Raw genomic sequence first — 14,942 nt, forward strand, 5'->3', positions numbered from 1 at the left:
AAGATATGAATTTATAGAGAACTTATCACAGTTACCAATTTAATCCAGACAAATTCTACTAGAGAAAGATGGATTGGGTTAGGAATGGAAAAGGTGTGTGATGGAGGGTGCAGGGCAAGCATCTAAAGGCACATGGATCATTAAAGGAGTGGTTTCTGGTCTGGGGAGTGGCATGCATGGATTTTGAGAAAGGCTAAAGCTTCCCAGGTGTTTCTAATATGTAAGCAGCTGATCTATGGAGGTCATGATGGATAGAAAGCCAAAGTAATGCCAGGAAGGGAGTGGTAAGCTCCAGGAAAAGGACAAAGAGCTCAAGGTTTAACGTTGAAATGAAGACCAGTGGAAGTTCTAGAACTTCCTACAGAACAAGTAGGCTTTAGTGTCAGAAAGTTGTGTGTTGTGTGAGTCCTCTCACTTAACTCACGTTTTCAATAAATAGGAATCATAGCACCTTTCTTCCAAGGTTGCTGTGAGATTTAAGTGAGATGCAATGTTTAATAAAAACAGTGGATTGCCAATGGTAAGCATTGGATAAATGGCATTTTATTACTTTTATAGCATAGGCTTGAGGTCAGCAGATGCTAATGTTTTTAAAACCCTGGAAGTGGGGATGCCTGGGTGGCTCAGTGGGTTAAGTGTCTGCCTTCAGCTCAGGTCATGATCCCGGAGACCTGTGATGGAGCCCCACTTCGGGCTTTATGCTCAGTGGGGAGTCTGCTTCTTCCTCTCCCTCTGCCCTTCTCACTGCTCCTCTCTTGTTCACTCTCCCTCAAATAAATAAAATCTTCAAAAAAACCAAAGACAAAACCTGGAAGTGGAGTGGTTTTCCAGGTGGCACTTACTCAAAGTATGTGCCACTAGGTGGTGATGTGACTAGCAATCACTCTGTTCCTTCTTTCACTCCAAAACATTTGACCATTATATTTTTAAAACAGATATATTGAAGTCAATATATTATGTCATCACTGGAATCAGTGTCATTCAATTCTAAATAAAAACTTGAAGCAGATGTACTTTTTATTTCATTAAGTTACACCAAATTCCAGGTGTAGGACAAGGCAAGCTTTTGATTATTCTCCTCTGTGCCCCATTGTAAGATGCCAGCTTTCTCAGAGATCACCTCAACCTGACAGCCTTCCTGTTGGTTTTCAGCATACACACTATGGATCTAGGATCCAGGTTGGATGTGAGTGCTGAGTTTGTATTTTGTACTGCAAGATTTGAGTCCTAACAAATCTAAGGGCTAATCTTACTCTTCTACACGATCAGCAGCTCAGTAAAGTTCTAAGCAAGGAGCTCAAGCTTTTGTGCATTGTGATAATCCTTATCTGGAAGATATTCCAACTTCAATTCTCCTAAGCAATCCCTCAAACCTATTTTTAAGGAAAGGTACTCATCCCAGGGTCCTGTGCAATAAAAACCTGTGCTTTATTACTCATTAGAAAAGTATTAGACATACATCATTCAATATAGAACATATAATTGACTGAATTAGTTTTGCTTATTAAATGCCACAAGAAACCAAGCCATGAGAAAGTATATCAGAACAAATACCCTCTTGAAGGGGAAAATACAGTTTGATGAGGAAATCCATTTGGAGAGGGAAACACATTGTGAGGGGCAAGGGGAGTTGGAGGGGGAAATACGGAGTGAGGAGCAGGGGCAGTTGGAGGAGGAAACATCCTTATTGGTTCTTCTTCCACTGATTCAAAGGCAAGAGGAGTTGGAGGGGGAAATACAGAGTGAGGGGCAAGGGGAGTTGGAGGAGGAAACAGGTTGTGAGGGGCAAGAGGAGTTGGAGGGGGAAACATCCTTATTGGTTCTTCCTCTTCCACTGATTCAAAGGTCTCCATTTTTTCATTAGACTCAGAGAGTAGAGCTTCTTCCCCATCCTTCATTTCACAAGTCCTCCTCTCAGGTAGAGAGGCTCCCTCATTCTTTTTCATTTCATGAGTCTCCCCCTTCTCAAGTGGAGTGACTTCCTCCTCTTTCATTTCATGAGTCTCTCTCCTCTCAGGTAGAGTGGCTTCCTCCTTCTCTTTCACTTCACATGTCTCCACTTCTGGTACAGGGATTTCCTCCTCATCTTCCTTCAGACCAGTGGCCTCCCTCTCCTCAGGTAGGCACTTAGTAAATGTCTGATCATAACAAGGTTGGGAAGAAGGTAAGGACACAAAGTACTTTCACTAAAGTCCAGTTTAAACTGCTGCAGCCACGTGCAGCTTCAGAAGATTAAATTTTCTCTGTGCATACCTACCACCCAGCAGTTCCACATCTAATTGTCCTAAAGAATCACCCAAGATATATGTAGCAGCACTGTGTGCAGCACTAAAGAACATAAACTTAGAACCACATATTCAAGTTGCACAGACCTTGTACCTATTGTCTGAGGACCTCAAAGCCTTCTTTGCTTTACCCAGAAACCCTATCCTTCCCCCCCACCACACTTTTCTCCACTTTGAACAGCATGTGTTCATATTTGCCCCCCACACTAGATAATATCAATGGCAAGCCTGTCTGTTGGAGGGAAGGAACGCATCTGCACTCCTTTGGTTTCCTCTACTCCCATCTCTATCCTCAGAACCTACCACAGAAGTTTGTACCTAGGAGTTCTAGATTTATTTTATTTTATTTTTTAATGAGTAAAGGGTGGCTCAGTCAGTTAAGTTTCTGCCTTTGGCTTGAGTCATGATCCCAGGGTCCTGGGATGGAGTCCTGCATCAGTCTCCTTGCTCAGTGAGGAGTCTCCCTCTACCTCTCCTCCCTGCTCATGCATGCTCTCTTGTGCTCTCTCATACTCTTACACACACACACACTCTCTCTCTCTCAAATAAAATCTAAAAATAAAATTAAAAATTAGTAACCTTCCCATTTGTTTGCCTTCTCCCTTCTTCAAAATGCATAAATAGACCTTTCCCAGCCTACCTCCATGTTGTTCAGTCCCTGGTGTTGATGGCAGAAGAGAACTTCAGATGCAGGACCAAACTAAGACTCATAGGCCACATCTCTTGGATTTATACCCAGCTGAACATACACACCCTTCCAAGATCAGATTATCATCTTTCACAAGTCAATCCCTGGGAAGACCAATCAACTCTGAGATCAGGATGGTGAATACAAATGCCTTGGGGCTATAAAGTCATTCTAGGGGTGATGAGTTTATGTTCTCCTTCCTTTCTACAAAAGACTCATCAGTGAAAATCCTTCACATTTCCCAACTAGCTTCTGGCTTCCACTCCTACCAAATAGGAACTTGAACAGTTCCAAGGATCCTAGGTAAGCCCCTAGGATTTAATATAATCAGTGGCTGGGAGGCCCTTTTTATTTCAGGGTTGGAGGTGAACAGAGGCCTTCAGATCTTGGAGGGATGTGAGTTTTTCTCCAAAATAGTGTTTTATAGGGGTGCTTGGGTGGCTCAGTCAGTTAAGCATCTGCCTTCATTCAGCTCAGGTCATGATCCCAGGGTCCTGTGATTGAGCCTGTGTCAGGCTCCCTGCTCAGTGAGGAAACTACTCCCTCCCTCTCCCCTCCACCTCTCTCCTTGCTTGTGTGCTTTCTTTCTCTCTCTCAAATAAATAATTATTTTTTAAAAAGAAGTGTTTTTATATTCTCTAGCTCAATAAAAAAAAAAAAAAAAAGTAATTTTTACCCAAATAGAACTGTGACTTTCGTTTCACAATTTATATGGCTGATTTCATGGACTCTTAAAGTTTATTGTCTATCTACAAGTTAAAAAACTATCCTGGAATATCCATGGGCATATGTCTCCCATGCCGTGAGCCTTTCTTGTCATACTCTGTGAGGGTGAGGAAGTTTTCCCTCCTGTTGCCAACCACATGCGATATGATCTGCTCCATTTGCAACTGCTTGTTCAACTATCTCTCTGCCCCTCTTCCTCCCTGACATCATATCTAGCCTGTCCTTAATCATGTGCAGCATGAGTCATTGCCTGGTGTGAAGGTCCAAGACCAGGTCTATACCCTCAACACTGCATAAGACTAAGAGCACAAGGTTTTAGAGTGAAATGACATGGAAATTAATCCAGGCTTCACTCCTTAACTGACCTTGGGAAAATTACTTAACCTTTCTGCCCCAGGTTCATCTGTCTAAAATTCAGAAATAATAGTGGTACCTACCTTGGCAGGGACTCAGGAGAGTGCTTAGCATACAGTAAGTGCTTGGATATTTGGTAGTCGTGGTGCTGTTAAATATTGAACAAATGGGAAAAGAAAGGAGGTTGCCATCAGGTCTTGGTTTTTGAAGGTACCTTAGAAAAAGTATTTTACTGACTTTCTCCCTCAGCCCCATAATGGATGGTCTGTTTCATGGTCAGCTGAGAGTCCAAGTCCAAATTCCCACCAAATACAGGAATCTCCTTTACTATATTCTGAATTGATAGATTTTGAGCCTCTATTTGAATGATTGCTTTAGCAGGATGCTCATGTCCTAACAAGCTGTGCCATTCCATTTTGTAACTGCCTCATTAGATTTTTTTTTCTCCTTAAAAGGACCCAAAACCAATCTCCTTGTAACCTCCAACAGTTTCAGTCTGTTCTGTGGAAATTCAGAAAATTGAGTCCCATAATCCCTATTCCTTAGGAAGGTTTTGGATTCATTCACTCCACAAATACTCATTAAGCATCTTGTGTGCCAAGCATGTTAATACTGAGAAGCAGTCCTTATCCTCATCAATCCTGTAATGGGGACGTGGGGGAGACCCATTAACAGTCACACAAATATGTATCATCACAATTCATAAGAAATATTTTGAGAGTGCTATGGAAAGGAAAACAGGAGACATCAATTTAAGCAGTAGTAATAAAGAAGGCTTATATAAGGAAAGTGACTTTTAAGCTAATAACAGGCCAGCTGTTTTCTGAGGGGGGAAGAGAGAATTCTGGGCAGAGAGAACTGGAATGTGGGGTGGAGTGGAGATTGATGGGATTAGAGGAGCAGACTATGGGAGGGCCTTTGTGTGTATAACTAGGGAGTCTGGATTTTATTCCAAGTACCACTGAGAGGTTTTAAGTAGGGGAGTGCCATTATCCATTTCATACTGAAAAAGATAACTAGCTGTTGTATAGAAGAGAGATTGGAAGAGGATGAGGGGGATGCCTGTTAAAAGGCAGTTGATGATAATTTATTTTAAGTTTTATTTTATTTTAAGTTTTTTTTGAAAGATTTTATTTATTTATTCATAGAGACAGAAAGAGAGATAGGAAGAGACACAGGCAGAGGGAGAAGCAGGCATCCTACAGAGAGCCTGACGTGGGACTCGATCCCAGGTCTCCAGGATCATGCCCTGGGCTGAAGGCGGTGCTAAACCGCTGCACCACGGAGGCTGCCCTGATGATAAATTTATTAGGCTGGTCACCATCAAGGCAAAAAGGAAACAGATTTTAGAGGTATTTTAGAGGTAAAATCCAGAGGACTTTGTGGTAGATTATATATGGCAGGTGAGAGAGGGATGTATCAGGTTGATATTCAGAGACTAAGCTCCTGTGTGGTTAGTATCCCGGCATCCTTTCTAATTAGTCATCAACAGCCAGCGATCAATTATTTTCAAAATTACACCTAGCACATTTCTAATCAGATAGCCAGAGGTGCCATCTACTCAGAGGGGAAAATGAATTGAAAAATGGTTGTTGGATCAAGAGTTTGAATTTGGTTAATGTAGATGGTAAGTTGGCAATTGGATATAGCAGATGAGGCTGGGAATTTTCATCACCTTGTTGGCATTTAAAGCTATGGGAATGTATATGTTGTCACCTAGACCCTGAGTATGCATGTGGGAATTGGGCCCAGGACTGAGCCACAAAGGTGAGTAGGATAGCCAAGAGCTGGAAAAGTGGGCCCCAGTTGCAGAAGGAAGGCCAGAAAGTGTGTCATAGAAGTTTAGGTCTGGTAATGGGGATGCCTGCTGGAAAGGAGTGGTTCATGAAGATGATAGTGTAGGTTGAGATTACAGAGGTCATATGCAAAGACAACTTCTCTGATACGTGAGCTGTGGGGAGAGTGAAAAAGTGGAAAGCAGAGAGGAGCTCTTGTGGTCCAGGAGAATCTGTCTTTTCTTCTTTGTCTCTTATCCTAAATATTTGCCCGGTTCATTTAGCCATTCTGTGTATGATGGGATTTCCAGAAGATGCCATAGCTTACACACAGCTGTATTTTCCTTCAGTTTAGGATGCTTCACCAAAATGTGTTCTGACTCACCAGGGCTGGCCTTTTGATTTCCTTGTCATTATCAGATGCAGCTAAGCTTAGCAATTTAGGCAGCCGTGCCCTCTGTTGGCTTATTCTGAAACTGCAGTCGAATCCAGTTGCTTTGCGTTAGTGCCATGTCCCTCACTCCACACTTAATGGTGCACTGACTATTAGAACCTGGAAGAAGAAACATTGATCAGAAGCACGAATAGCCCAGAAGCTCTCGAGAAAGAAGTTCTGAACTAGTAGAGATGGAAGACATCGCCAAGCTAAGCCTACAAGGCAGGCTTTTATGATTCCCATCCAATAGATGAGGAGGCTGGAATTCAAGCACAGCACCATTAAAATGGCAGAAACTGAACTCCAGAACTTCCTGTATCCTAATATGAGCTGTTAGAGTCATACCATATTGTTTCCTAATGCTTTTGAGTGTTATTTGCAAATTACAAATATAAAGTGAATGTTTACATGTCAGGTACGATTGTTTGGAACCATGTAAAAAACAAAGAATAGGGATGCCTGGGTGGCTCAGTGGTTGAGCACCTGCCCTTGGCTGGGACATATCCCGTGGTCCCGGGATCGAGTCCCACATCGGGCTCCCTTCATGGAGCCTGCTTCTCCCTCTGCTTATGTCTCTGCCTCTCATCGTGTCTCTCATGAATAAATAAAATCTTAAAAAAAAAAAAAAAGAATAGGGAGTCAGAGATATTCATTCTTTCTTTCATTCACCAAATATTAAATGAACATCTACTACATGCCAGGCACTATTGTAGATAATGAGGATGCAGTAGTGAATGAAACAGACAAGCTTCATGCTCTCATACTCTAATATAAAGTAGCAGACAGTAAGATAAATAAGGTAAAATATATACAGTTTATTAGTAATGGTGTAAGAAGGGAACACAAGGCAGAGGAGGGTATGAAATGTTGGGCTGGGTGTTGGTATGGAAATTTTAGTTACAGTGGCCAAGGACCTGAGGGAAATGAAGGAGCTGACCATGCAGATGCTGAACTCAGTGCTCCAGGCAAAAGGCAGAGCACTTGCAAAGCACTGAGGTGGAAATGCCTCTGGCATGTTAGAGGAACAGCGAGGAGGCCAGTGTGGCTTTGGAAGAAAATGTTAAGAGCAGAAGGCAGAGACATAACTGGGCAGGTCACCTGAAGATGACCTTGTGGGTCGTAATACGGACGTAAGCTTGTGATCCTAGGGAGTTGGGTTTCTGTTGGACAGTTTTAAGCAGAAGAAATAATCTATATTTGAAGAGGACCATTCTGGCTGCTATGGAGTGAGTTCAGGGAGGGGCTGTGTGTAGCAGGGAGACTATCAAGGAGGCTTTTGTATGGGACCCCTGGGTGGCTTAGGGGTTGAGCATCTGCCTTTGGCTCAGGGCGTGATCCTGGTTCAAGGATCAAGTCCCACATCAGGCTTTCTGAGAGGATCCTGCTTCTGCCTCTGTCTCTGTCTCCCTCTCTCTCTCTCTCTCTCTGCCTTTCATGAATAAATAAATAAAATCTTTTTAAAAAGTGGAGGGGAGGCTTTTGTAAAACTCTAGGCAAGATATGATTGTGTAGAAAGACCAATAGAATTTTATGAAGACTGAATGTGGGCTGTAAGAAAAAGAGGAGGGTAGCCTGGGTGGCTCAGTGGTTTAGCGCCGCCTGCAGCCCAGGGTGTGATCCTGGAGACCTGGGATCGAGTCCCACATCAGGCTCCTTGCATGGAGCCTGCTTCTCCCTCTGCCTGTGTCTCTGCCTCTCTCTCTCTGTTTATCTCTCATGAATAAATAAATAAAATCTTTTAAAAAAAAATAAGAGAAAGAGGAGTCAAGAACAACACCAAGGTATTTGCTGAAACTGAAAAAATGAAGTTGTTGTTTCCTGAAATGAGAAAGGCTATAAGACCAGAAGTCTGAAGGGGTAGGCTCAGTGCTAGACTTGTTAGCTTTGAGATTACCTGCTGGAGATCCCACTCATTGGTGATTGGATAGATAGATCGCAAGTTAAGAGGCTGATACTAAAGATGCAGATTCAGGAATTACCATTACACAGATGGTATTTAAATTATCAAGTAGCATGAGATGAGATGAGATGAGATGAGATGAGATGAGATGAGATGAGATGAGATAAAATGAGCTAAGGGGATGTTTAGATGGGAGAGATAAGAAATTTAAGGACTAAGCCCTATGGCTCTCCCATCAAGGTTTAAGAGGTAGGATGGAATGGCCAGCAGATAGAAAGTAAACTAACAAAGTATGGTATCATGGAAGTCAAATGAAGAAAACAGTTTGAGAGAATAATCCATTTGTGTCAAATGCTGCAGATAGGTTGAATAAGACCAGGAAGAGAACCAACCTTTGAATATAGAATGGTCTTTCTAATTCTCTCCAGACTTAACAGTGGATTTTCTTGTTCTAATTTTCCCGCCAGGTTGTAGCAGATACCAATATAAGCGCCATAGCAACTCAGCTTGAAAACATGTCTACAGGCTACCACCTTGGTTCTCCCACTGCTGAACACCATCCAGAAGACACAGAGTGAGTATTCTAGGTACAGAGTGCCTATTACATGTGCGGGCAAGGCTCAGTGAGACCTTTTCCAGAATCTAGAGTATGCTTTCTAAAGAAGAGGAGGGGGAAATACACATTACCTTTTCTAACTCCTAGAGAATCTCCCGGAACACACCAAGGTTTCCTCACTCCTGTCCAGGCTTTGTTCCATGTAGAACTTCTTAAGAGACTGCTGTCACAGGGCCTGCATCTGGTCACTTTGACACGGTGCCTTTTTCAACCCAGGTGCTCCCTGCTTTATTATGCAAGGAACTGTTTTCTAAGCTAAAATCTCATTCTGAGATTAAATTTTATTGTTAGACTTGCTGGCATTCTTCATTAAAACCAGTCATTACAGTTATAATTGTCCATTAAAGCAATGTTTCTCAAACTGGAATATGCATATTAAATATCTAAGGAGCATATTTAAAATTGCTTATTTCTCCAGTCCCATTCTCAGAGACTGATTAGGTGACCCACAGTGGATTCCCTGGGGCAGTTCTGCTACAGGTGGGTGGCCCATCCGTACTTTCAGAAATGTGGCCTAGAGTTCTTCCTCTCCCTAATACCAGTGCCTGGTCACCAGTACATGCTCACTAAATGCTCATTGACTGATTGGAATATTTCATTGGAAAGATCTAATGATCACAGACATTTCTAACTTTTTTCTGGCACTTCACATCTTAAATGATACCTTTAAGTTTATTTTTCTTGAGGAAAGAATATTAAACTAAGCTCCTTTTACTTTTTTCTCATTATGAAAGTAATAAATGCATGCTACTAAAATATGACATATATATAAAATTATGATATTTTCAAGTTACAATGGCCCTTTCCTTTAAAAAAAAAATCAGGACCCTATTACAGGAAGAGCAGTTAGTACACCTTTAGCATTCTTTGATATTCCTATGTAAATACAGAGATGTCCTTGTAATCTTGGTTCCTTTGCCAGGAACCACAGCTCCTGGCAAGCTGGGAACCACTAGCATAAAAGAATTTATAAATTACTTATAAGCCAACCACTGTTAACATTTGGAGATTTTTTTTATTAGTGTTTTATATGAAAGTAAATTAAAACAAATTGAAATTGTGAGATAAATGGAGGCAAACTCCATCTGATGTTGCCAACTGAGGAGTAGAGTTGCTTCCCCCACTCTCCCCCGAAAACCGGTCTCTAATCACGAAGAGGCACAATTATGAAGGTCTCTAATGATTTGGTGGCTCCCAGGGCCTAGCTCTAAAACAATGACTCTGGACATTTGGATTCCTATTTCACTATCCTGAGAAACAGGGGGGCTGCATTTGAAAGAAGAACCATGAATCCAATTCATGTCTGGCCAGTGGACCATTACTAAGAATACTTATAAGGCCATGAAGTCATGAAATGTAGAGCCTTGTTCATGACATCATTACCATTTGGCCATAGGGGATAATTCATCATTTTTAGCAGATATATACTGAGCACCTTCTGAAGGCCAGATACTGTACAAGTGCTGGGTTCTCAGGATTCAAACTTAAAAAAATGTAGGTGAAGGCATTGCCCCAAGTCCTCAAGGAATTGCCAGAGAATTGGAAAAACAGGCCCATAACTCCATGTTTGTAGGAGTTGATAGTATAGGAGAGCCAAGTTCCATGAGAAAGCTAAGTAAGCAAAGTGTCCTGCGAAACCATGGAAGAGGGGTACAACTCTACCAAAGCATGTCCCCGGAGACACTAATGCTTTGGCTTAGTTTTAAAACAATCAGAATAAGCAGGAATGGCATTCAAAACAGTCAACAATTTATATGCATGGACATTCAGTAGTTACTATGGACTGCCTGCTGTAAACAATTAGTAAGTACATCAACAAACAACCCGTATCAGTGTGAACCAGCTGAAAATCAACCCTAAAATAAGCTGGGCAAAATTGAGAAGGGGGGGAAGGAAGACTATTCTAGTCAGACAGAACAGCATATTCAGAGGTGGCTCATATCCCAGTTTTGCAAGTTAAATACATGAAAGGGCGAGTTTGTATCACATGCCTCTGCCTCTCGGACATGCATGCTGCCACAAAGCAAGTGAGGCTACTAGTATGTAAATATGAACCTCCCACAAGTAAGATGGCAAGGACTGGGATCCCAGGGTGCCTTTAGGTTTTTACCCTTTGGACAAGGGCATTTGGGAAGAAGAAATTTGCATTCGCGAAGCTTAAACTACTTGAGCCCACATAGATAGATCATTTAATTTTTAGCCATGTTATTTCTAAGAGAGCAGACTTCCACACTGGACGAAACTTTGAAAATCTAAATTACCCATTTGAAACAGAGTGTCTTTATCCATTTTGCTTGTCCTTGGTTTCTCTCTTTTCTCCTGGATTTCACTATGCATGCACACAGTCATGATCCTGAGTTTGTGACAAGCACAATGCAGGTCGCTGGGAATACTCAGATGACGAAGACTTAAGGAGTTCATAGTCTGGTAGAGGAGCAAGTCCGGCCACAGTAGAGCGAGTGCCATAGTGGAAATCTGTACCCACTGCAAAAGGGGCACAGAGGAGGATCGGCTAACTCTCCCAAGGGAGTCAGGAAAGCATCATATTGGAGGTGGGCTTTGAAGAATGAGTTCCCAGCCTGTTCCCTGGGTGGAAGCAGTGGGCAAGGTGTGTGAGGCCACTCGGCAGCGCACTGAGCTATTGGGCTGGCGTCACCTGTTCTGGATAGCAGCCCACCTGCAGACTGGTGGTCTCCCACTAGCTAGGGTGATGCCTCACCTCTCCGGCTCCATACACATTCTCTAAGGATATAAAGACAGTTTCATTCAGCTTTATTTTTTTTAAAGATTTTATTTATTTATTCATGAGAGACACAGCGATTGAAAGAGAGAGAGAGGCAGAGACACAGGCAGAGGGAGAAGTAGGCTCCATGCAGGGAGCCCGACTAGGACTCGATCCCGGGTCTCCAGGATCACAACCTGGGCTAAAGGCAGCACTAAACCGCTGAGCCACTCAGACTGACCTCATTCAGCTTTAAACAGTAAGCATAAAAGTTAAAAACTAAGCATAAAGAAGGGTGCTTTGACAGCTTCAGCATCATGACTTTATTTTTAATTAAAAAACAGTTTTATGAAAGAGAAACCCCTAAAACATCAAGGTCATTAAAGGCCTATTGCTCATTAGTCCGACATGACATGGGAAATGTAAGTTTCTAGATTGGTCTCTGAGAGTTTGATTACATGAACTGGCCTTCATAGTTTCGCAGTATGAAAGTCTCTCAAATCTGTGTTCTTCCATTAAAATGAAATTCCCTCTCAATATCTATTCTTGAATTAAACAGCGTGCATTGTGTTTTCAGAACACCTCCACCTAAGATTATTACTTTGGAGAAAGGCTCTGAAGGATTGGGGTTTAGTATTGTAGGGGGTTATGGAAGTCCCCATGGAGACCTGCCAATTTATGTCAAGACTATATTTGCAAAGGTATTTTTTTCCTTTTTACTGTACTTTTTTTTTTTTAATCTAGGTGAGATTTTTTTTTTTTTTTAGTGGTTTGCTTTGCTTACTTCTAGCTATACCTGGGTGTGTGCTTGTATGCTTATTTCATTTTAACCTTGTGTAGGGCATTCCCACACCAGACTAGTGAAAAAGTTCTTTTATAAGAGTGGAGTTACAAAAAGTGTAATGTTCTTTGGACCCTATTACAAAAGTAGATTTTCAAGAGTGTCTTCTTTCAAGAACACAATATAAGGAGCAGTGCCATGCTCTTTGGAAGCTGGCTTTGGAAATATTTTTCTGAGCTAGAATATAAGTTTGGCTTTCTCCTTCAAGAAAAGATGACAGCAGCGGGCTGTGGCAGAGAAAGCTCCCTACAAGCCTTGGGTCAGTGCAGCATTCATGGCTGTCTGTCACCAGTCACCTCAAGATGCTTTAACTTAAGTTGTTCTCTCTTTTGCAGTCCTCTGCTAAAGTACTTGCAGGATCAGGCCACTAAATTAGACTCTGACTGGGTAATAGTATTTTTAAGGAACTAAATATACCAATACATCGTACTAGATAGGATAGGTCATGGTGTACATTCCTACTGCTGCTTCTAGATGGCTCTTAGATAAGTTGTTTGTTTTAAGTTTATTAAGTAATCTCTACACCCAACATGGGGCTCAAATTCATGACCCTGAGATCAAGAGTCGCATGTTCTTTCAACTAAGCCAGCCAGGCACCCCTTAGATAAGTTATTTTTGACCTTACTGTGATTTTTAAAGTTGGAATTCAATTTTATTATAAATTTTGAATATCTCTGAAAAGGACTTAGTATTGATAGTATAACTTTATTCATTGATTTTATCACAGTCATTTGTTTACTAATTGATCCAATGGCCTCTTACTGCTTTTTTCCTAAAGAAATAAAGATCTTCAAGAGAAGAAATAAGTTAGGTACTCTTTCTAGAAAACAATACTATACACTAAATAACAAATTCACTGCTACCTGTGCAGCTCTTATCACCTATTAATTGAGTCTAATCATGACCTGACGTAATCCTTAAGTCATTTGGTATTTCCTTTTAGAACACGTTAGGCAACTGCAGATTTAGCCACCTGATTCCAATCAGTTAGGGTGCCTATTAAGAAGACTTGTTATTCCCAAACCAAACATTTGTTGACCTGGTAATGGGTAAAGAGGGAAAGAGAAAGCAGATCAGAAACATTCTGGATAGCAGTGCTGCCCCAGTCTAATAATTCCCAAGGGGATAAGCTACCTACAGACCCTCCTTTGCCCAAGACAACACCAGAAGCAGTTGTAATCATTATTCTTTGGGCCCATTGTTATACTTTGCTTTTCAAAGAATAGGTAAGAATAGTGGAAAAACACATTCTACTTCCCTGCCTTTGCCTCCATAAAGCCCTTCCAGAATATTTGTAACCCTCTGCTCATTTCATAACTGTAGGTGGATCTGCTATGTTCACACAGAGAACTGGTTAGTTCCTCAGGTCTTTTGACCTACAGCCCAGAGTTAGCAGGCCACACCCGATGTACCCCTCCTGACAACTCATAGACAGTGGGACTGGGGCCAGGCAACTTTGGTCAGGTCAGCTGAGCATGAAACAGCCATGCATTGCTGGTGGGTTTTTGGAAAGAAACCACCAACAGATCACAGTGGAACAAAGTAGTGGGGCAAATGAATGCACTGAAGCTCCCACAGAATCTCTTTTCAAAGGTTCCTCATTGAAAGTGCTCATTTAGAAAGCACCTCTGCAAGTAGTAACATAAGAAGAAATACTGAACATCCTTGATATGTTTTCTTTTTTTAAGGAATTAACCTTTGGAAAGTGAGGCACACCTAAAAATGAAAAGCTCTGAATTTTAAAAAAAAGTTCTAAAGCCCTAGCTAATGGTCTATCTAATTCAGTCTCAATAAAAGAATATTCCGGGCAGCCCAGGTGGATCAGCAGTTTAGCCCCTGCCTTCAGCCCAGGGCCTGATCCTGGAGACCTGGGATCAAGTCCCATGTCAGGCTCCCTGAATAGAGCCTTCCTCTCCCTATGCCTGTGTCTCTGCCTCTCTTTCTCTCTGTGTGTCTCATGAATAAATAAAATCTTTAAAAATAAATAAATAAATAGATAAAAGAATATCCCACTGCAAACAATTATCATTATTTTTAGATAGTTCCATAGCATTTGTTACAATAATATCTCATTTGAAGACTTTTTCTCTTTTCATTTGTTTGAACAAACCAAAATATCCAAATTTTAAAGTTTTCTTTAGAGAATCAATAAACCAAAAACTGGCAAAAGATTTTTTGGGTTTGTTTTTTTTTTAATGGTGAAATCCTTCTAAAAATGAATTTTGACACTAAGCTAAACATTTCCCCCATAGGAATTTTGAGGATGTAGAAACTATAGCTATATGTTTTCCATGTTTTTTAACAGTGAACATATACTTTTTTAAATATTTATTTAAGTAATCTCTACACACCAACGTGGGGCTTGTACTCATGACCCTGAGATCAAGAGCTGCATGCTCTTTTGACTGAGCCAGCCAGGTGCCCAACAGTGATCATATATTCTTTAACATGTTTGTCTTCTCAAGTTTCTGGATCTCAGATGCCCACAGGCATCTGTGACCTTTTTATGTGGCCTTTTTATTTTTTTTAAAGATGTTATTTATTTATTCATGAGAGACACACAGAGAGAGAGAGAGATTGAGAGAGAGAGAAGCATAGA

The 14,942-nt window shown here is 41.3% G+C and overlaps 1 protein-coding gene across 8 annotated transcripts in view; it reads left to right on the forward strand.

Annotated features, from left to right (window-relative positions):
* The window catches only part of PATJ (PATJ crumbs cell polarity complex component), a 354,601-nt gene that overhangs the window by 334,980 nt on the left and 4,679 nt on the right, over positions 1 to 14,942 (forward strand). For 6 of the 8 annotated variants that reach the window (XM_077892030.1, XM_077892027.1, XM_077892031.1 and 3 more), the window contains 2 exons: positions 8,632 to 8,738; positions 12,080 to 12,203. In XM_077892030.1, the coding sequence (XP_077748156.1) occupies positions 8,632 to 8,738; positions 12,080 to 12,203 (231 nt within the window). The remainder of the gene's footprint in view (positions 1 to 8,631; positions 8,739 to 12,079; positions 12,204 to 14,942) is intronic. The other 2 variants (XM_077892033.1, XM_077892034.1) reach the window with 1 other exon arrangement.

The sequence above is a fragment of the Canis aureus genome, chromosome 3 (assembly GCF_053574225.1).
Source record: "Canis aureus isolate CA01 chromosome 3, VMU_Caureus_v.1.0, whole genome shotgun sequence".
NCBI classification, from domain to species: Eukaryota; Metazoa; Chordata; class Mammalia; order Carnivora; family Canidae; genus Canis; species Canis aureus.